General features: G+C 38.7%; 1 protein-coding gene across 2 annotated transcripts in view; it reads right to left on the reverse strand.

Annotated features, from left to right (window-relative positions):
* The window catches only part of cntn5 (contactin 5), a 178861-nt gene that overhangs the window by 90633 nt on the left and 66882 nt on the right, over positions 1–21346 (reverse strand). Inside the window, exons 3-5 of one of the 2 annotated variants that reach the window (XM_023961649.2) lie at positions 15622–15831; positions 8196–8319; positions 7918–8093 (exon numbers count right to left, since the gene is read on the reverse strand). In XM_023961649.2, the coding sequence (XP_023817417.1) occupies positions 7918–8093; positions 8196–8319; positions 15622–15831 (510 nt within the window). The remainder of the gene's footprint in view (positions 1–7917; positions 8094–8195; positions 8320–15621; positions 15832–21346) is intronic. The other variant, XM_023961650.2, reaches the window with a different exon arrangement.

Consider the following 21346-nt stretch of genomic DNA (forward strand, 5'->3'; position numbering starts at 1 on the left):
CCGACTAAACGTAGTTGAACAGGTGAGCTGAATGTTTATTGATAACGTTCCAAATGTCTGAAGGCTCATTTGATTGATTTACAATTTATTAAAGTTTTATTTATTGATGGTTGGTTTGCAGGATCACTGCAGCCCGATGAAGCCGGCATCGGTTGTCCCTGCAGCTGTTTGCTTGAATCCTTTCTTCCTCCACCAAAGACCAGATCTCTATGTTTGTGTGATGCTTCCGTCTGAGGAGGAGAAGCACTTTTTGCCTTTTTCAACGTTGTAATGCTAATATAACAGACTATTTTCATTCATCTTTGTTTTTTAATGATCAAACGGGTCGCTTCATCTGCAGGAGGGGGCGTATGTAACACTGTTTACTTCCGCATTGGTGATCGGATGACAGATTCATGACGTAATGTGACAGATGAACTTCAGGTTATGTGAATGAAAAGGAGAATAAAGGCTGCAGTGGTCCTCTACACCCAAACGTGTCTCTGAGCTCCTTATTTTACACATGAAACTCCGCTTTACTGACACCAAACCCCTGAAAGACGGCTCCACTGACAATAATCTGATTTTGAATCACCAAAAGGTTCAGAATCTCTTTGTTTTAAAACTATAATCCGGAAATAAAGCTTCACAAAAGGCTCCACATATTTCATCTTCAAGCTAAGCTCCGATAAACAGACAACTTCGGTGTTTTCTCCTTTTTAATCTATGAATTTTTTCTCGTAAATTTACGAGTTTTTGGTGGGCATAAAACTCTGTCGTAAACTCTGAAGTACAAAGCCACTAGCTCACTAACATTAGCCATAACACTGAATACTCCTGAAAGACAGCTTCACTTCTCTCGCGCAACATTGGGACTTTAATCTCGTAACTTTATTTCGACTTTTATCTCGACACGACGAGTTTTTTCTGGAAACTTTGTGTCGAGTTTTTTCTCGTCATGACGAGATTATAGTCGACATGACGACTTTAATCTCGTCATGTTGGCCAGAATTTTTTTCCTCACTGTGGCCCTAAAACTCCGTCGTAAGAAGAAGATTACCTAAGATAAACATTTTCCCATTTTTTACAAGGTCAACTAAATTCATTTTAAATTATTTATCTTCAGTTAAGTTAAATTAAAATAACTGAATTTCACTTCAATTGATTTAAACCATTCTAATATTTTCAGTTCAATCCAGTCAAGATCAACAGAATTTGCAAGATAAATTCAAAAAAATTTATTTAAATGTAACCCAGGCAAATTTTCAGCAACATCTCTTTAGTTTGAATGTGGTAAGTCTGATGGAAATCGATTCAATTCAGTTCAATTCAATCCATTCTATTTAAATCAGTTCATCACACTACATTTTCTCTGGTAAATTAAACAAAGGTAATGAAAATTTAATAAAATTCAATTCCAATCACTTTACCTTTGATTACTTTAATTTAACACAGTTTAATTTGGAAATTCTATTTTTTCCCAAGAGTGTAAACTAAACTCTATTTAATCACTCATCACAAGTTGGATGTTTGTAATTAGCTTCCTTCAGGAATGACCGGTAAAACAGGAGGTCTAAAATATTCTTAGTCTGTTGGACGCAGGGACGTGTCGTGCACAGGATTTTAGAGGGGCAGGGGCTCAAAATCAGAAAAGGGCAGCAAAACTCCTTTTCTTGTTCTTTAAAAATTATGGAAGTTAGGTAAACTTTTAACATAAAGTACTAATACTATTACTAACAATTTTGTAGCTATATTTTTTTTCTTATATCTCTAAAAGAAATGTATTAATGTTATTAAAATTCAAATGAATCAGACACTTGGGGCACTTTTTAGTATGAGGCAAAAGGCCAGGTGCTCAAGCATCCTTAGGGCTCCATGTGTGCACCTGCCTACTTGTATGTTCTGCAGAGAGCGTTCAGTTCTGTTTTTTTGCAGTCAAGTCCAGTCAAGTTTCCTCTTCTGTGCGTCACACTGGACGCCAAACCTGTACTCTCCCCCTTCGAGAAAACAATACATTCGTTTTTGACTAGGATTTGAATTTCAATAGATTTTTGTCCCTGTCCTGATGTAGGTTTGCTGCTGCGTTTTGCTTCATTGTTGCACTGCTTCAACTATTTTTGACCCAGCTTTAGCAGACAGGCGGGCTGACATTTTCCCTACCAGTGTAGATTAAACTCAATTATTCAAATCTCACTTTATGATGACACCAGACAAACCATAAAAAAAACAAAAACAATAAGTAATCTTTACATGAAAAACGGCTAAAGTAAAAGGCAGAAAAAGCTGTTTAATAGATTTTGACTAGTTTATTATGAATTTATTGGTGTCACAGATTACAGTATTTTATGGCACTTCCCTTTTAGTTTTTAAAGCCTCAGTCACAACTGTCCTTACTGGTCGATACGGGCCGTTTTTAGGAGAAAATTGGGCAAACCTGTACAGGATATGCAGGTGGCCCACAGGAAATAGTATCAAGATTGCAGACCACAAAGTAAAAATGCTACACAATTTTTTTCTAAAGAAATGCTGCGAGTGACTGGTCATAGCGAACACTTATACAACACATAAGGGTTAAGATCATGGAGAACTGGACGAAGTCACCCTTAGAAAATTACTTACTTCTGGCTCCACTGAAAGAAGTTATTTCAGTCGCCATTTTTCTGTTTCTTTTTAGAACCAGCAGGTACTTCCTAGTTGGAACGCCAGGGGGGAGGGGTTGCTTAGTTCAGTTCTCTTATACAGTCAGTGGTTAAGAATAAGGGGTATTGTATGGAATCTTATATTTTTTCAACTTCCAGAAATCCTGCAGACAGATCAAGGGGCTTGTGACTGCTGTTCACCTAAGATGTGTGAACTCCTCGTGTGCAGCCTGATGAGCGTAGTTTGTAGGAGCATTCTATAAGCATCCCATTGTCGCTTATGTATAATCTGCACACCCCTTGCATGCAACATTTCTAACGGGTTTTTAAAAGACCAGTACTCGCACCTCACTAACGGTTAGTGTGGCATAATGGTCCTGTACGACAGCAGAATAGTATAAGTGCAACCTACAATTTATACTTCATGATACACTTCCACACACATGACATTCCTTTAGGTGGCTACATGAGCCACAAGAGAACAAGGGAAAACACACCTGCATTCCCCTTAACTCTTTAACATGCCATTACTACACAATTGTTTGAGGTTTTTCATATCAACTTTGCAATACATTACTAACGTTAGTAAAGCCGCTTTTCCCTGCATCAGAATCAGATGTTGTACGTTGATTACGTAAACTCTTCACTACTGTAAGTGTTGCATGTCAGCGCTAGGCTGCTTTTCAGTACTTCAGAATTATGTCAATTTTGTAGAGGGGTTAAAGAGTTACGGTAATCAAAAGTACCGTATCTAAACACTGAAGCTAAAGCTCTGGTGTAAAACAAGTTAAGATGCAGACACTCCTCTGTGACAGACAACCCAAAACCCCACAGCCATATGTGGGATTGACCTGTACTGGTGCATGTGACTTTTGCTACGTTTACACCAGCCTAAGGTATGCACATTTAAGGAGAGCACTTTAGATGTAAAGTAAATGTAAGCACCCATAAATGTACATTAAACAGTAAATGTGCCATTAGGGCAAGTGACTGTTTTTGGTCATTTCCGCACCTGTTACTTTTCACGCCCTTCCCCCGTCTCAGTGAGTTCAAGAGTCATGGGATCTTTCCCCATGACTCAGTAAAGATCATCCTCCATTATAGCTTACTCAATTGTGCAACTTGACCAATCAGCAGAGAGCAGGGTCACATCAAATTTCCCTTTTTCTCCAAAATGAGAAAAAGTTGCTTTTGCAGCTCAGTTCACTGGACATTTTCAAAGGAATCGTCAAAACTAACCATGGTAAGTTGATGAAACTCATACATTTTATTGTTGAATAGTTGTGTTAAGTGTTGACATATAAGTTGTTTGCGGAGAATTTATTGAAATGAGTGAAAATACGGCATGAAAAATGCAGGCACCATATTTGATCATATGCCCTTTTCACTAAAAACAAAATTTTACTTGGTATGTCTGTTTTTGGACATATGCCCTATGCATCTAACAAACCATATAAGTGCATTTTCTTTACAAATAAAGAAATACAACTTAGAATATTATGTTTTAATGTTGCCAAATGTTTTATATCACTATACAGTGATTCAGAGAGAATTTAAACACTGTTTTTAGTTTATGAATAGTGATAAAGAGTGATTTTTGTCAGTTTATGATGTTATGACAGTTGTTTTATTGCATGTGTTTAATTTTTAGCTTCCATCAATCTTTTATGGCAAGAGGAGGGAGACTGCTGTTGTGCCAGTCCACCCTGACATTAGTGATGATGATGAGGATCAAGATGATGACGTGTCAGACCCCGACTTCGCCCCACCCACCAACAACCAGGACATTCCCAGACCCTCACACACAGTTGTGTGAGGGTCTATTCAACACTTTTGTTATCAGCACTTTTTGTTATTAGCACTTTTATGTTCTAAAAGTGATGTTCAAATGTTCAAATACATAATATGTGTTTTTCTTATATTTATATATATATGTATACTTATTGGAATTTGTTTTACCACTCACGGGCAAGTGACCAAATATGGTCACTTCATTGGCATTGATTTTCTACATGAAAATAAAAAAAAATTGAAGAATGTCACCAATGATATGAAGTCTTGTTATGTTCTCCAATAACACTCTAAGGTTGAATTTTTGAATTTTAGAGTATTTCATTGAGTGCCCTATAAAGGGTTAAACGTGTTAAAATTTGAACCAGTTGAACTTTGACCAGTCAGGGATTTGGATTTGGTAGTGAGGTATGCGTAGCGTCCTTTTTAATTCAGGGAAGTGCCAACCGTCTGAAAATTGATCATAAAGGATAAAATTAATAATTGCAGTTTATTCCCAGCTGGAATCATATGATACCAAGTCTTTCATATATCGGAATAGCGCTGTGAAAGAAAAAGCCTGGAACGAGACTGGCCCGATTTGCACCGCTACATGGTCTGATATCAAGTAGCGATAGTGCAGTGTGGGCACCTTATGCTAAAAGACAAGAACGCGCTGAACACATGTTCTTGAACGCAAAACACATGCCCAATGTGTAGGTTAAGGCTTTTGCTGCTTGCTGCTTAAAATCATTGTGCTGCAGATTCATTTCAATTTGTCAAAAAAACAATTCCTATAAGATAAAGCTAACAGTTTAAACCGCCTGCAGATTATAGGTGAACTTATTTGAAAAAGTCATAGCGGCTAAAATAAATAAATAAATAAATAAATAAATAAATAAATAAATAAATAAATAAATAAATAAATTCCCTGCAGTACCTTTAGAAATTCAAAGAAAAGTGTATATTCAAAGTTTAGTGCTTCATACAGCTGGAGCCTTTTGCTAGCTGTTAATTTCATTCTTTACAAAAGTTTTAATACTTAAAAGGACAAAGAATAAATGCTGAAGAAGAAGTTTGTCACAAAATTACACAGGAGAGAGGGGACTTTGTATAATAGAATGTCAGAAAACATCATCCTGCACATCATCATAAAGTCTTTAATGCATATGCGAATAATGCATAAGGTTTTTGCATGAAAGTGTTTGTTGCTGCTGAAGTCTCTGGGCTGCATCTAATAAATGAACATCTAAATGTTACATTGCTCATTTTCAGGCCACTTGCATTTTTCAAGCTGTGTTTTTTCTTTTTTTATGTATGACCTCTGGAGAGGAGAAGAGGAGGAGGCAAGGATCTGGACAGATGAAGCTTTTCTGAAGCTTGAGCCTGTGCTTAACCATCTGGGTGTATCAGGCTGCCAGTGCAGTCTGGCTCAAACTTAAAAAGTATTCGGACTGATTTTTGTGATCACTTTGTGAAGCAAAAATAATACAACCAAAAAGCTTTTGGTCTGACGATTGGTTCTTGTATAAAAACAGAGTCAAAGAAAGCCTCTAGTTTTTTATTTTTATGTTTTATGTTTAGTTTTAGGCTAATCGAGCCATTTGTTTACAACACGATGCTTTCACAACTGTGTGTTGCCAAACAACAAAGAAGATGGTGCACTTTTCCTTCACAGCCACAACTCAGTGACCCAGAGCACAAAGTTCCCAGAAAAAACAAAAGTACGGATGCAGTCAGTCCCGAGGAAACAGTAGAGAGCAACAATGCATTTTTTTCCTGCCCGGTTCTCACTGTGCGTTTGTCGCCTGGACCTGAAAATGATGCTTTGGAGGCATGCCAGGGGATTACTGCAGTAAAAAATGTGCTTTCTGTTCTCATTTACCATTAAGACGCATTTAAGGGGACAAGGCCTGTTAGCAGTGTAGTAATAGTACATAAGGCTTTGCCGCTGGGAAGTATATTCTGTAACAAAACCTCATAACGGAGACTGCTGTGCTTCCTTATCCCTGAATCCATACAGGTGTGTTTTGACATGACGGGACAAAAAGCGTACAGTCCATTTCTCCTATGCTGAAGCAGACTGAGTGACGCAAAATGTGACTATTGGTATTTAGGAGTAACTCCTTAAAGGTCCACTCTGAGGAAAACAGGGTTTTTAACATGTTTCATTTTTGTGATCATGGAGGACATACATGAGGAAAATTAAACTAAAGATTGCATATTTCTGAGTATTTCTTTAGTTAAATTGTTGTGGATCAGGAGCAGACGAAAAAATGCAGTTAGAAAAGGGAGCTTATTTGATACTTAAAAAATACACTGGACAGGCCACAAGTTCCATGATGTGAAGGTCGTGTCACACAGCCACTACGTACATTTTGTGCATATTGCACAGATGAAAATTAGTCTTACATGAATATACGTAGAAAATGTCAGCTGATGTGGTCTTTTTGTAAAATTTTCACAAATCTATCATGAAAGAAGAAACCATACAAAGAACATGCAAACATGAATCTTGCGTGATTATTGCGCTGTTTATATGCAAAACAGGAGTCATTCATGCTTCAATTACGTAAGGGATAATGGCCAATGTAGTGTACATATCAGAAATTAACACACACAGCGGAAGGCTGCTGAAACCGTGCAAAATGTTCTGCTTTTTCTGATAATGTACACTTGGAAAGCCATTATCCCGCCTAATCCATGGTCAAGTACATGGTGTGGCGCGTTGTCACGATAACCGACCTCGATGGTAGTGCCAAAGGACAGCGATATATATATGCACACCCAGCAGCCAATCAGAATCGAGTATTCATCCGGACCATGTAATAAATAATTTGAACGTGATATGTGCGACGTATAAGCAATATAGAAGTTTTACATCAGTGGTACATTCATGAAAAGTCCGTTAGACATACTGTACTTGGACATATGGAAGGGCCGTGGAAAGCCCAAGACATGTGCACGCATCTCACAAAAATCACACACAACTGCGTAAGATTTACGTAATAATTGCATATAAACTATGTAAAATATGTGTAAACCGTGTAATTCTCAACAGACCAAAAACTTTTGAAAATTTCCAAACTGAATTGACATAAAGACCTGTCGGTTGGAACCCTCGACGACATCTGCCCACATCAAAAAATGACGAACATAAGAAACACTTGTGAATTGCGTATATCATGCATGTTTCACGAAAGACCGACATTTCATACGTCAAAAATGTGCAAAATGTACGTAGTGACCCTGTGACACAGCCTTTAAACAGAGAGGTCTTAGCAGTGGGAAGGGTGTGTGTGTGTGAGTGTGGGGGGATGCTTCACACCAATGGTCCCGCCCACACCTCACAGACAAATTTCTAATGAATTCCTGCCGCTCTGCAGAAACTAAGTCCAAGAAAATGGCACAAGCATTTGGATTTAGCCTAAAAACATAATCATAATTAAAAGGCTAGAGATGCTTTCAAAAAAGGTTAAATTGTAGTGGATCTTTAACAACAGAACGGTTAAAAAGTTTAAATACTCACAAGCAAACTGTAGCAGAGCATCTCGACTCAGAATGCTTCCAAAGCTGTTCTCAGATTTACACTGGTATTTCCCAAAGTCAGTGATCTCGCTAGCGTTGGTTATGATTAGGTCTCCATCAATGAAGCTGTATCTGTAGTCTGTGTCTGAGTCAACTCTGGTCCCATTGATGTACCAGCTAGAAAGAAAAGAGAGAGAGATCTGAATATACTTGTGATGAGCGATGGTCTAATGAGCGGGGAAAAGCTGGAGTGCAGACAGAAAAATGAATGTCACACACCTGTATGTGGGTGGTGGGTTCCCCCGCGCCTCGCAGTGCAGCATCACTTTCCTTTCACCAGAACCCAAAGAAAAAATAATGTCATCTGGTTCCTGGATGAAAACGGGGCCAAACTCCAGGCTTTCTGTGAGGAAAAAAGCACAAGCTGAGGCTTACAAAAAGTCCAACTACGTGAGAATGTCCCGTCATATCTGTCACCACGGTTTCCAAATAAATACATTTTACACATTGGTATCTTGTTATGTCTAGTTGCTAGACTCCATGTATCGAGCAAGCAAGGATGATTTTAACTTTAGAATTTAAAGTTTGACCAATAAATTTTGATTTGAAATTACAGTTTCTGAGATTTTAGCATAACTCTAAATGAATCTTACTCTTACTTTACACGTTTAGACCTGCAGCTGGTTTCCTGAATAAAAGAGTTCCAACTTTCAGTAATAAGTCTTGGCTGCGGCTACACAATGGTGTCCCTGCCGCCTCAAAGCCAAAAAAAAGGCTCCTACTGCAAATTCAAGCATCGGTTTGTGTGGAGTTTGCATGATCCTCCAAGTCGCCCCCAGGCACTCCAGCTTCCTCCATAGTCTAAAAACATCCATGCACTGGTGGCTTTAAATTGGCCCACCGTAGGAGTGAATGTGAGCATGCACAGTGGTCTGTCTCTGTGCAGCCTGTTGATGAACTGGCAACCTGTCTGGCAGGACTGCCTCACCTCTTACCCTGGGATAGTATCCAGCCTCTGTGCGACCCTGAACAGAATGAAGCTGAATGGAATATGGATGAATAAACCAGCTCGGTCTGGAGGTGCAGTGCACAGACTGCAAATCCAACATCTCTTTGGCTGCTTTCCCACTTTGGCTCAGCTTCCCTTCTCATTGAGCAGTGTTGATATTAGTGTGATGCTGGTGTCCATTCTCTAATTTAAATTTACTTTCCAAATCTCTTTGAAAACACTATTTTGGAATTATGAGGTTTTTTAAAGCCACATGAAAAAAATGGTGTCGTTTTTGATTGCAGAGCAGCGGAAACTATGTTCTGTTGTACTGCAATTCTCCTCTGAGTTACTGAAAGCTCAGAGCAAGGAGATGTTTACATCTCAAATAAGCTCCTTTTCAAATGACAGTTTTTGTCTGTTCATGATTCATCTGAATATAGAAATATTTAGAAATGCATTTTACACTAAATTGTCTTCATATTTCTCCTCCATCATCAAGAACATGTCACAAGAACATGTTAAAAACCAAAAAAAAGATTTTTATTGGAGGGGGTTAATAAAATATTTCAAATAAATTCAGGTTTTAAACATTGGAGAAACAAACTGAAAGTTTTTGAATTGTAAATTCTGCTGATACATCAACATTCTTTTTTTTAAACGACTATTTCAATCCGGGTGACTCGATACAATAATTTTTTGCCAGCTGTTTTTTTTGTTTTGATGAAACACTTATTTTAGGCTACGATCACATATCCCAAAATGCCACCATGCAGCGACCTAAATACAATTTTTTCAGCAAATTTGGCGCAAGGATGGCCTAAAACCTTGGAGCATTAGCATTTGTTATCGGGATGCGGCAGCCGCATTTTTGTATGCTGCAGGGTTTGCTGCCACGTTTTTAGGAAAAAATGTCAAATTTAATGTTGACCAGACATTTTTTTGTCATCAGTCATCAGTCCCAGACATGTTTAGAGGTCGCATGGTCCAGGGTGGCAGGAAGGCAATTACGAGACCGGCATCTTGCGGAAATTGCAGTTGATGCTGAGAAGTATAGAAAGAAGACAGAACATTGTGCTTTCATGTTATCTAAAAATGTGTACATTTGTAAACTGACAAAATTATACAGTGTGCTCAAAACCTGAGATTCATAACCCCTTATTGTAATAGTAAAACTTGTCCAACACAAAAGGCCCTCAGCGCTAATCTGTTTGCTCAGTTGTTGGACAGAACAAGTAAAAAAAATAATTAAAAACTGAGTTGCAAATGACCAGTGGTTCAGAATGGCCTGCTTCATATATACCCCCAGGTAACTGGGCAGCGGCGGCACTTGATATGGACGGCCGCAACCAGGAAATATTTACACATTGTCCAATCAGAGCTGCTGCTGGCCGGTAATCCAGCTGCCCAGCTGACGCCCGATTTTGTAATGGTATCATCCCCGCCTGACTGACGGCCGCCGTTTGCATTCATGACCACGCAGCAGCTAATCTTGGAGATTCTCTCCATTGCGCGGTGGCTGTTGTACATGTGACTGCAGCATTAGTAATTCACTATTATGATAATTTGAAAGAATCTATTAAATAATTCATTGAAGCTCCAATTGCATCATTTTTATAACACATTGAAGAAAAAATGTGTTTACAAATTTCTTCTATCATAAACCATTGACTTGTTGAAGCTTTAACTGTAACAAACGCTTTAGCATCACTTGTTATGTATTATGAATATATTTCCAATTCCAATTGTGCCTTCAGTAAACCACATCATATGGATTTAGGCTTTGTCTGCACCAAACAAACAAGCAAATCAACCCCTGTGTTCTACTGCCACATCCCGTGCTACCATGCATGAAAAATTCTGGCATTAAACTTGCATCACTGTAAAGGCTGATGTGTCATCTCCAAGCACAAACAACGACCCTCCACCATGCAGAAATAGGGTTCATTATCATGAAGTGGCAGTATGAAATGAGATGTATGTGTGCACGATAGAATTAATGCTCCCTTAAGAAATAGACTTTAATGTTAAACACCCAGACAACCCAGAAAGCACAGCAACTGCAAGAGCCAAGGCATGTTAAACAAGAAATGAAGGAGCTGAAAGGTTGAGTTAGGGTTAGAAAACAGCCAAATAATGGCTTAATATGCATTTAAATGATTATAAAATGAAAAACAAGGAATGCACTGAAAACTCAGACAAGTGCTTATGCACTTTAAACATTTAGTAAATATCTCTTCCTCTTTCGGCTTCTCCCATCAGGGGTTGCCACAGCGAACAAGTCGCATGGTAAACTTGGCAATGTTTTACGCCGGATGCCCTTCCTGACGCAACCTTCTCAAACCGGGCTTGGAACCGGCACAGGGGTAGAGAAGGGAACAGGGAGCAGCCCGGAGTCGAACCCTGGTTTCACGGATGGAAGGCGCCGCAAACCAGCACGAGCTAAACCGGCTCCCTATTTAGTAAATATCTAAAACTGTGGAAAAGCAGCAGAGTCACATGTTTAGTAAACGCTGAAAACTACGGAAACAACGTAGATGTGACACGCTTTCCAGAATGAGCTAAACAAGCATTTTTATTGCCGGACAAGAAGGGAGGGAGAGAGGGCCTTCTTCTTCTTTTTCTTTTTCTACTGTTTACTAGCACATGTTCGCCACCTACCATTGGAAGAGGTTAGGTGCGAAATGTTGACGCGGTGCAAATCTCATGAATCTTGCTGCAGGCTTTTTCTTTCACAGCTCTATGACTGACGTAATTGCGGCCGGGTACAAACCACAATTATTAATTTTGTCCTCCATGATCAATTTTCCAACGGTCCCTAACCCTAACCATACGTCAAAGTTTGACCTGGTTTAACTTTCAACGTGTGTTGCCGAGGGCAGTAGGAACGTAGCTTTAGTCACAACTGCCCAGGTTATTTGTGGGCATAGAATGGACAACTTTAAGGTCACAAACTACTTGGCGAACCTGTAGGGAGAAAATGTTTGTCCCCATTTTTGGGCCTAAACACCTAAACAACATGTAAGTAAGGATGAAGGTGATAAGATGGAAGGTCAGATTTTTTTTTCAACCCCTGCTCACGATGCTAGGAACCTGTTAGTGCTGCTCAAGTGATAAGTGTGCGCTCTTTACATGCAGCCTGACTGTTAGAATTGGACAATCAGAGGGGAGTTTGTGTGGACATACTGAGGGCTTATTCCAGGCACGTATGCATCACCCCGTGCACGCAGCATTTGCGCACAGTCAGTTAGGAGCCAATACGTGCCTTACTAAAGACTAAAGTGCCACGTGAGGGCACTGTACAACAGCATCAACCATAAGTCATCAGTGCGAGCAACTTACATTATCCTTAACAATACTTAATGATACACTACCGATACGCACAACAATAGTACAACCCTCTACGGGCCCGAACAACCCAAAAAACCTCCAGCACCAGTACGGGTCAAACCCCTGTAGTGGCGCGTGTGACAAAGGCTAAATATATAGCTTCTGCCTAAAAAATGAATTTAGTTGAAACTTCAGTTTTCTACAAGTATCTTGGCTTTTGCACAATGGATGATTACGCAGACACAATTTCAACTTGTGTTTGATTTGCTCAACAAGCAACAACAATTTAAACGACCTCATCCGTTCTCTTCTACCTGCTTAGAGGATCTAATGTCTCTATAAGTATCGTGGCTTTTCAGGGCGCATGTAATTTCATCAACTTAGTTTTCTGCAGGGAAATTAAGATGCATTTCAAGTAAAATCCAATTGAAAAATGATCAGCGTTAGGTTGCTGCTCCGCCTGATGAGACAAATGTACCTTTCTTATTTACATTTATGTGATTCCTTACATCATATATCATTTGATATATAGAATTAAAATCACTTTGTAAAACCACACAAATCAATTTTTGTTCATTTGAACCATATTCACAAAAAACAATCCCTTTTTTAGAATCAATGACTTTTTTTTTCTAATTCTTTTTAAGACATCTATAAAATTATTGCTTTGCTTCATAATGAAAAATTAGCTTCACCCACACCTGACCAGCTAATTTTAGAAACACTTAATTTTTTTTATTTTATCTTTATGGCTAGAGCTACAGTACAAGGCTCTTCTAGTTGTTGAATACTCAACAATGGGTATGTCGATGAAGACTCATTCATCCAAGTTGATTCCATGATTGTAGTAATAGGTTTAGGGGCTGTCATCTGGACTAGTTTTTAAAGTTAGAAGATGTTTCACCTCTTATCCAATAGGCTTTGTCAATTCAGAATTAGCTGGTAAAAGAGCTGGTATATATGTGCTCATGGAGGAGGAGTCAGACCTGAAACTGGATGGTGTTGTCAACTTAGCCTACATGGTTTTGGATCATCCTGAAAGTCCTTTGTCCTCAGCTGGGGGTTGGGGAGCCAGTGACTCCCTCCCCAAACTGGTCATCTCTTTCAGCTGTTAACGACCCAGGTGGAACTGGTTCGGTTTGTTTGGGTTTCAGAACACTGCCGTAGATGGATGGAAGAATAAACCTGAGACAACCATTCTTATTGAGAGAAGGTTTATCCTTCTTGACAAAGATGGCTTCTTTCACTCCTCGCTCGAACCATCCTTTCTCTCTGGCTAGAATTCTAACTTCACTATCCTTGAACGAGTGGTTTGTGGCCTTCAGGTGGAGGTGCACTGCAGACTCAGGTCCACTTGGGTTGGCTCTGCGATGTTGGTAAAGCCGTATGTGTAGAGGATGTTTTGTCTTTCCTATATACTGTTCATTGCAGTTCTCTTTGCAGTGGATAGAGTACACAACATTACTCTGTTTGTAGCTAGGAGTTTTGTCCTTTGGATGAACCAGTTTTTGTCTGAGAGTATTAACTGTTTGAGATAAACTGGGATAATATGTTGTCTGAAAATCCGTTTTAGTTTTCCAGACAGACCTGAGATATAAGGAATTGAAATACTGTTCCCTTTTGGATCTTGTTCCTTCTTCCAGTTTCAGGTCTGACTCCTCCCCCATGAGCACATATCTACCAGCTCTTTAACCAGCTAATGCAGAATTGACAAAGTTTTTGGACAAGAGGTAAAACGTCTTCTAACTTTAAAAACTAGTCCAGATGACAGCCCCTAAACCTATTACTACTATGATCAACAATGGGTATACACCTCTGCACATCAACCTGAATATAGTCTGGGCATAAAAGCTCAAACAACACAAAACAACCTTCATCAAATCAGATCTTAATAAATGTTTTACAGAGTTTTAAAGAACAAAGTTCAGCTTGAGGCTTTTGGCAAAACTAAATTGAGTCTAATGGATCTAAAAGTGTCTAATGTTGCATTTGACCTACTGACCTACTGAAATGAATTTTTTCACATTCTGTTGTCTTTTAAAAATAGCTAGAAAAAAAAGGTTACAGCTCTAAATTTGTTTGTAGTGATGTGTGTAACTCTGCAACAGAAACCACAATCACACACACACGAGTACAAGTTGTACTACAAGTGTGTGCACATGGCCATCAGTCAGTCACAGGACCAAAGCAGCCATACCTATTTTTTTTTTGTCATCCTCTGAACATCAGTCATGTGCAGTGCTGTAATGGGCTTGTCATTCTGACAATGCAGAAGCATCACCTTTGCCTGGTTTACAGAGATGTGTGTCGTATTAAAGCTACACGGGGATAATGACACCAGAAAGCAAAGAAAAATCCCCAAAAGGCTGAAAAAGAAGCTAAAATGAGGCAAAAATGAGGCTGTGTGAATTAAAAATGGCAATAAAATGAAGAAATAAAGGTAATAATGCGGATTTAATGTGGATAAATGCATAATGTGCTGATACTTATTTTCAAATTAGCAAATGCCTATCAATTTATATTAATTAAGCTCCCCAGATGCAAGGAATATGATGTCATCCATCAAATATTACAGTCCAGATGTGTCCTTATAATCACTAAAATTCATTTCTTGAACCACAACAGAAGTTGTTGTTTCCATTTTACATGTGAGGTATCAAATATTTTCTTTTTCAAATGAATTTCATTATATTTATAACCTCTATACTGACAGGCAGCCAAAGAGAGCTGGATATTGGCGTGATCCCACTTCAATTTCACAAAGGGCTCGACCCCAGTCACTGCAGACCTTGCACAGTGATAATAGGTGGGTAAGATTCATTTCTAGAGCAGATCTAAACAGACAGGAAGCCTGCAGAAAAAAAAATAAAAAAATAAAAAACGTGAGAACAGAAGTGGAGGTGTGTTGGCAGAGTGCTGAGAAATAAAGAGTGCAGTCAGTCACACCAATCATGTCTGGAGGAGCTCAGACGGGCTCTGAAGTCTTTGCCCATTTGGTTTGGTTCAATTCAGCAGGTGAGGCTAACTCCATCTCAGCTCAGGTGACGCATTTGCACAAAATTCTGTGTTAAAACTCAGGTTTCAGTCCAGTTCAGAGCGGCAGGAAACTAGTCCAATGAGAAGAATAAAACACAAGGATTTGTAAAAAAAAAAGGTTTTCCGTCAGGCGGCTGATAGTTATTCCCCTCTACTTAAATATCTGGTAAATAAACACATAAATAATATGTGTAAATAATGTCAGGGGTTCATTATTTTTTTAGCCAAAAAAATTGGTTCAAGAAAACCCTTCGGCAAAAATCGACCCATTAAAAAGCAGTTTGGGTGACTGATTTTTTTTGGCACTGTTGTACAATCAAAGGATGGGCTTGGCTTAAGCATTGATTTCACCTTCACTCCTGTGGTCCTCCTGAGAACTGAGCAAAGTCAGAGCAGACGGAGGTAGAATGGAAATAGCAGGCCAGCCAGGATTCCCCAGACCACCGCTGTGGCTGTGTGGAAGTCTGCTGCGCGGCGTGAGCACAGACAAAGAGCTGTCCTGCTTCATCCGTAACACGGCTGCATAAGAAATGGGCCGTGCTGCAACAGCTCTGGCAAAGTCTGGAAAATAAATGACAAAATGACCTGTGTTATTTTCTCTGTCATTTTGTCTACAGTCACAAAAAAGCAGCAAATTAGATGGTATGAATTTGATGTAATCTGTGCAAAAACCTGTAACATTTGATGACAATAAACCCTAAAGGTACTATTCAAAACATTATTTTGGTAAATGTGAGTAGGATTGATTCAAATTTAAAAACCCACTTTTTTGACCGTTCCCAGTGGTCTTTTAACCATGATTGAGCCATTTTTAGCCAAAATCTAAAAACCTGTCGTTTTCTAGAATGTAGTTTCTGCGGCAGGAGTTCATAAGACAAATACTTCTGAGTTGTAGGCAGAACCGTGAAACTAAACCCACTCCCTTTCCTCTCCCAGTTTGTGAGAACTTAATGTTTACCCATTCCCCTGCTAGCTTACAGCCGCTCACAACCTCAACCTAACATTACGGTGGAACAAAAATGATGGGCAATATCAGAGCTATCCAGACGACCAGTTTAGAGCCAGATGTCAGCTCAGACGAGGAAAAAAAAGACGTTCATGGATCTGTTAGTCTGTAAGTGGATGCATCGGAATGGAGCAGAGCAGGGAACATGTGGCCACGCCCAGCGTCTTTTCTACGTCATAAATAAGATCTTTTTCAAACCCCATTTTTTTCACCTGCTCCTGATTCACCACAGTTTGAATAAAGAAATACTCAGACGTGCAATTTTGAGCTTAATATATGTCCTCCATCAATGCAACAAGAGCACATTAAAAACACCAAAAACACAACTTCCATCAGAGTGGGTCTTTAAGAAACATTCAGCCAAACCTATAAGTCTCTGTGGGGTAAAATTTGAGTAAAAAAAAAAAGATAAATACAAGCTTGCCTTAACATTTGATCGTCTCAATGTGATATTGACGGGTGGACCTGCCCGATCATGATCCTTCCAGATCAACTATTATATTTGTTTTCCACCTAGATACCTGAATCAGATGAGCTCATTAGATCAGTCTGGAATATCCTGATCAAGATTATTAGAAAAAAGTAAGTCAGGGAAAGTCAGAATCTAATGTAGCCCTATTGTGTGGGAAGGTTCTCTCTGAGTATAAACCACCTTTTCATTTAGTGATGATGTTCACCTTTCGGCACATCCCTTCAGGGAGTAACCACAGTGAATCAGCTTTCAGTGATTCGCACAAGTGATTTGGCAGAGAGTTTTTATATATTTTATCCGGGCTGGGGACCTGCACAGGGAGAGATCTGCCACCATCTGGGACTTGAAAACCAGAAAACAGGAAAAAAAAAGAAACTGCTTTCAATAAAATGACAAAATTCAGATAAAACATTAAGTTTTCTAAATGTATAGACAGCACAAACAAACAAAAGCTCAGACACATAAAATGTAAAAAAACAGGTTGAAAAAAACAACCCTGGAAAGTTGTATGAAACCCCAAATAAAAACCTTTGAATTAGCATCAACATCACAATCCTTAGCTGAACCCCAAAGCAAGTGTCAGAAAGGATTAAAGTTCTCCTTAAAGAGCAAAACTTTTTTTTAAATCTCTTTCAGCACTGAAGAATACTGGATCCTATCCCAGCTGACATCAGACGTGTGGCAGGCAGGCTAGACTCAGAACAGTCCAAAACCAGACAGCCATGCACAATAACCCTCCTGCTCAATCCAGCATCACCAGTTAACCTAACAGGCATGTTTCTGGACCCAAGGAGGAAACCCAATTAACCAAAACACAAACAGTCACAGCGGGACCAGTTCCACACTGAAAGAACCCAGCTGGGATTTGAACAGGAAGCCAAACCTACAAGCAGAAACCCTGTTTACTCTGTCAAAAGACACTATTCAGCATAGCGTGTATTTAGTTTTTTCTTTGTTCTTCTTTACAATCTGACAGCAGTATTTGCTCCATGCGAACCATTTTATGTACGGTTCATGAAAGACACTTATCTTTGCTTTTATGGGAAACTGTGTGGTTCCAGGAAGTAAAAGGTACACTGCAGAGTACATCATCAAAGTTCCAGATTGAGTGGAAACCAGGGTAAATGCTCATATCATAAAATCCTTCTCTCCCAAGCACATTTCATGCTATCACTTGGCATTACGGTCAGTATGTTTTCCCACCACTTACTTTTTTAGAAAAAGTTTTGAGTGACACCGTTAGAGGAGTTGATTATCTCCAATATGAAAAGTCTGTACTCAGTTGTTATATCACATCATCTTTTGGCTTTTCCCTTCAGGGGTCACCACAGCGAATCAGTTTCCTCCATCTAACGCCGTCTACTGCATCGTCTCCTCTAACACCAGCTACGTTCATGTCTTCATAAAATATGTGTGATGGAAACGTCGACATTCACCAAACTCAAACTGAACCGCAAAAGACTAGAAGCATCCGCCCAGCAACAGTCTTATCAAAGTTCTGAAAAAAAAGAAAAAAAAAGAGGGTGGGAAGATTGATAAAGTGAACTGAAGAAAACTGAGAAATAATTATGTATCCCAGGGGACTTGTCACAGCTGCAGAAATACGGCTGTCTAAAAACGGAGAGAGGGTAATTAGGATATAACATGTTTTGAGGGACAGCGGGGTATAAAAGCATGTCTGAAATTAAAATTATTGAGAGTTTTTAAAGCAAATGATAGCAATCGGTGACAGCTCGGTAGTTGATTCATAAAGTATGGAAATTTGGTTGACAGGGGAGTAAACCACTTCCTCTCCGTTGACGTTTTTTAAAACCCACTGCGATGACAATGGTGTTTTTGGTGTTTTAAACAAGTGCTTAAGGGATTTTCTCACGCGAAAGGACATAAATAAAGAAAATGAAAATTGCAGTTCTGATTTTTTGTCTTTTTTAGACTACAGATTACGTTTTAGTGCCACGTTCCAAAGAAAAGAATAATAACAAGGGAAATTAATATATAGGTTGCACTTTTAGGGGGAAATTATTTAAGAATACATGACCAAGAATGGACATTTCATTTTTAAAAGGCAAATATAGCAACAAAATAGATACTAGACTGAATATGTGTACGCTTCATTAAGCTTTATAAAACATAGGAGAAAAATAAAATATTCACGTAACAAGTGAACAACTATTGAGATAATCATAGCATCAAGAACATCTTAACAAGTCAAGTAAACTCTATATAACTTCAAATCACTAAATCTGTTGAATTCTTCATCCTCTGAGTCGCTTTGGATCAACTCTGCCAAGCCCAGCTATGACTGAGCAGTGCTTCTTCTTCTGCATTCCTGTCAGTAGAAAATACTGATACACACACCTACAGTGCCCTATAGTGGATGTTTTTTTTTTTTTATATTACATGTAGGTCGCACCTGAGTATAAGTCGCACCACCAGCCAAACTGAGCCAAAAACAGTGACTTTCACTCCAAAAAAATAAACTATATCTTTATTCAAACGTGAATCAGTAGCAGACAAAAAAAAATTGTGTGGGACAAATAACTTACATAAATAACTACAAGCTCCATGCTCTGCTTTATTCCAATTCATCCACTTGTAGATGATTAGAACGATCTACATCTTCGTTTTCCTCCCCTGAGCTGGAATCTGACTCAAAACTGAACAGCTGGATAGCTCAAATTTTGCTCACCATTTTAGTTGCACCGGCAACGGGGCTGTAATCATGTAAACAGAGAGCTCACAATTAAAGGTGACGGAAACTAAGCTGACAGTCCCGTCCTCAATACAGCGGCAAATTTCTAATACTGCAGCTCTGCAGAAACTATGTCCTAGAAAACGACACAAGTGTTTTAATTTTGGCTAAAACTTGCAAAAATTATAATTAAGTGAAATCACAGGGAACACTTTGGAAATAGATCAAAAGATGATCAGAGTAGAAGTTAAATTTTTTTTTCTTTTACTTTATGTTTCCAATGAAAAGTAAAAATGCCACAGAGGAAAGCTGTTTCAGGGAGGAAAACAAACAAAACCATTGATTTCTATCCTCTCTTTTCCTCGCCGCTGCAGTACAATTGAATAGCATCTTCATTTAAGAATGAGACCAAAACAGCAGAGATTCCTATGTTTAATATACATTAACTAAACACTAACAATGAACAATGGCTTTCCAATTGACTTTGCCTCTTGGTGGTGTGAATGCACTGCAGACTGTAGCTCACAACATCATTAGCAGCTAATAATAAGAAAGACATGAGGCAGCTGGTGTCAGGCTGCTCTGTTTTCATTCTTTTAATTTAACTAAACCCCCAATTCACCAAGACAGTTAGCAAAAGGGGAAAAAAACAGGAAAAAGATCCTAAGAAGAATACAAAAGAAATCTTGTGTTTTTACATGGTCCATTGTAAATGCATGAACCAAGCAGAGAATGGCTCCTGTATGATCCTGTCACACATGTAAATTCATCCACTGACAGCTGTGATGTGACAGTTGGAGTCTGTTTGAGAGAAGAGCGGAGTGATGACAAGGAAGCAGCTTATTATACAGCAGGTTGGGACTGTTTGCTTTTTTAAAGCTGCACTGTTTTCATTTAAACAAGATTTAAAACACTCTCAACACTAACTGCTCATTTAGCTGTTAAAGTAAAAGCTTACTACAATACACAGACTCTTTTTGTGGTGGTAATTTCAGGGTGTATTCAGACTGGAAAAGGCCATTGGTCTGGACTGAGTCCACTTATTTTGGTCTGGATCAGGTCCTGAACTTTGCGCTTGGTTCAGTATTTCTGCTCTGAGCACAGAGACTGTTCAGACGTACAAAACCTCAGAACAAACCGGAGCTCAGTGTGATTGGAAAAGATCCGAAATCACCTCGAAAGATGGGTCAAAGAGCGGTTCTTGGAACAGCGTCTGCTTGGGTGCAGTGAGACTGAAACTTTGTTCCGGATTATCGGGGGAAACAAACTCTGGTTCACTTTGAGTGCACCAAATGTGCCCAGTCTACATACACCCCTAAAATAAAAAGAAAAACACACCTATTTTGACTATATAAAGTGCTAATATATATTATATTAAATACAGAACATCAGCATTTGTAAATCTGCATACTTTGAGAATACGTTTTGTTATTCATTTGCATGTTTTTTGGAAATGAGAATTATATGTGCAGCTGTAACCAAATATACACTTGGGTAGGGCACTGGACTTTGATGGTGGGTCTACTGGGTTTAATTGGGAAAGTAAGGACTTAAGGAAAGGGGGTGAGAGTTTATAAGATTTTTCTTCTTCTCACTCCCTTTGGACTTGTGTTTATATAATTTTGTCTTGTCTTTTTTTATATAATTTTCTTGTTTTATATAATTTTTGTCTTGTTTTTGTCTTAGTTTGTTATTTTACACTTGTTTTCACTTGTCTAAAATAAAAATCAATTCAATTCAACATGGAATCTACATGTTAAAATTAGGGTTGCAACTAGCTTTTTTGACTTAGCTCATCTATCAATTTATGCCTTTATTACTATTCATTCATGTTTAATCGGCAACTATTTTTTATTTATTTTTTTATTTGTTCTAAACAAAAACTATAAGTTTTTGTTCTCAAATT

Source organism: Oryzias latipes, chromosome 13 (assembly GCF_053564925.1).
Source record: "Oryzias latipes strain Hd-rR chromosome 13, Olatipes_Hd-rR_3.1".
Taxonomy (NCBI): domain Eukaryota; kingdom Metazoa; phylum Chordata; class Actinopteri; order Beloniformes; family Adrianichthyidae; genus Oryzias; species Oryzias latipes.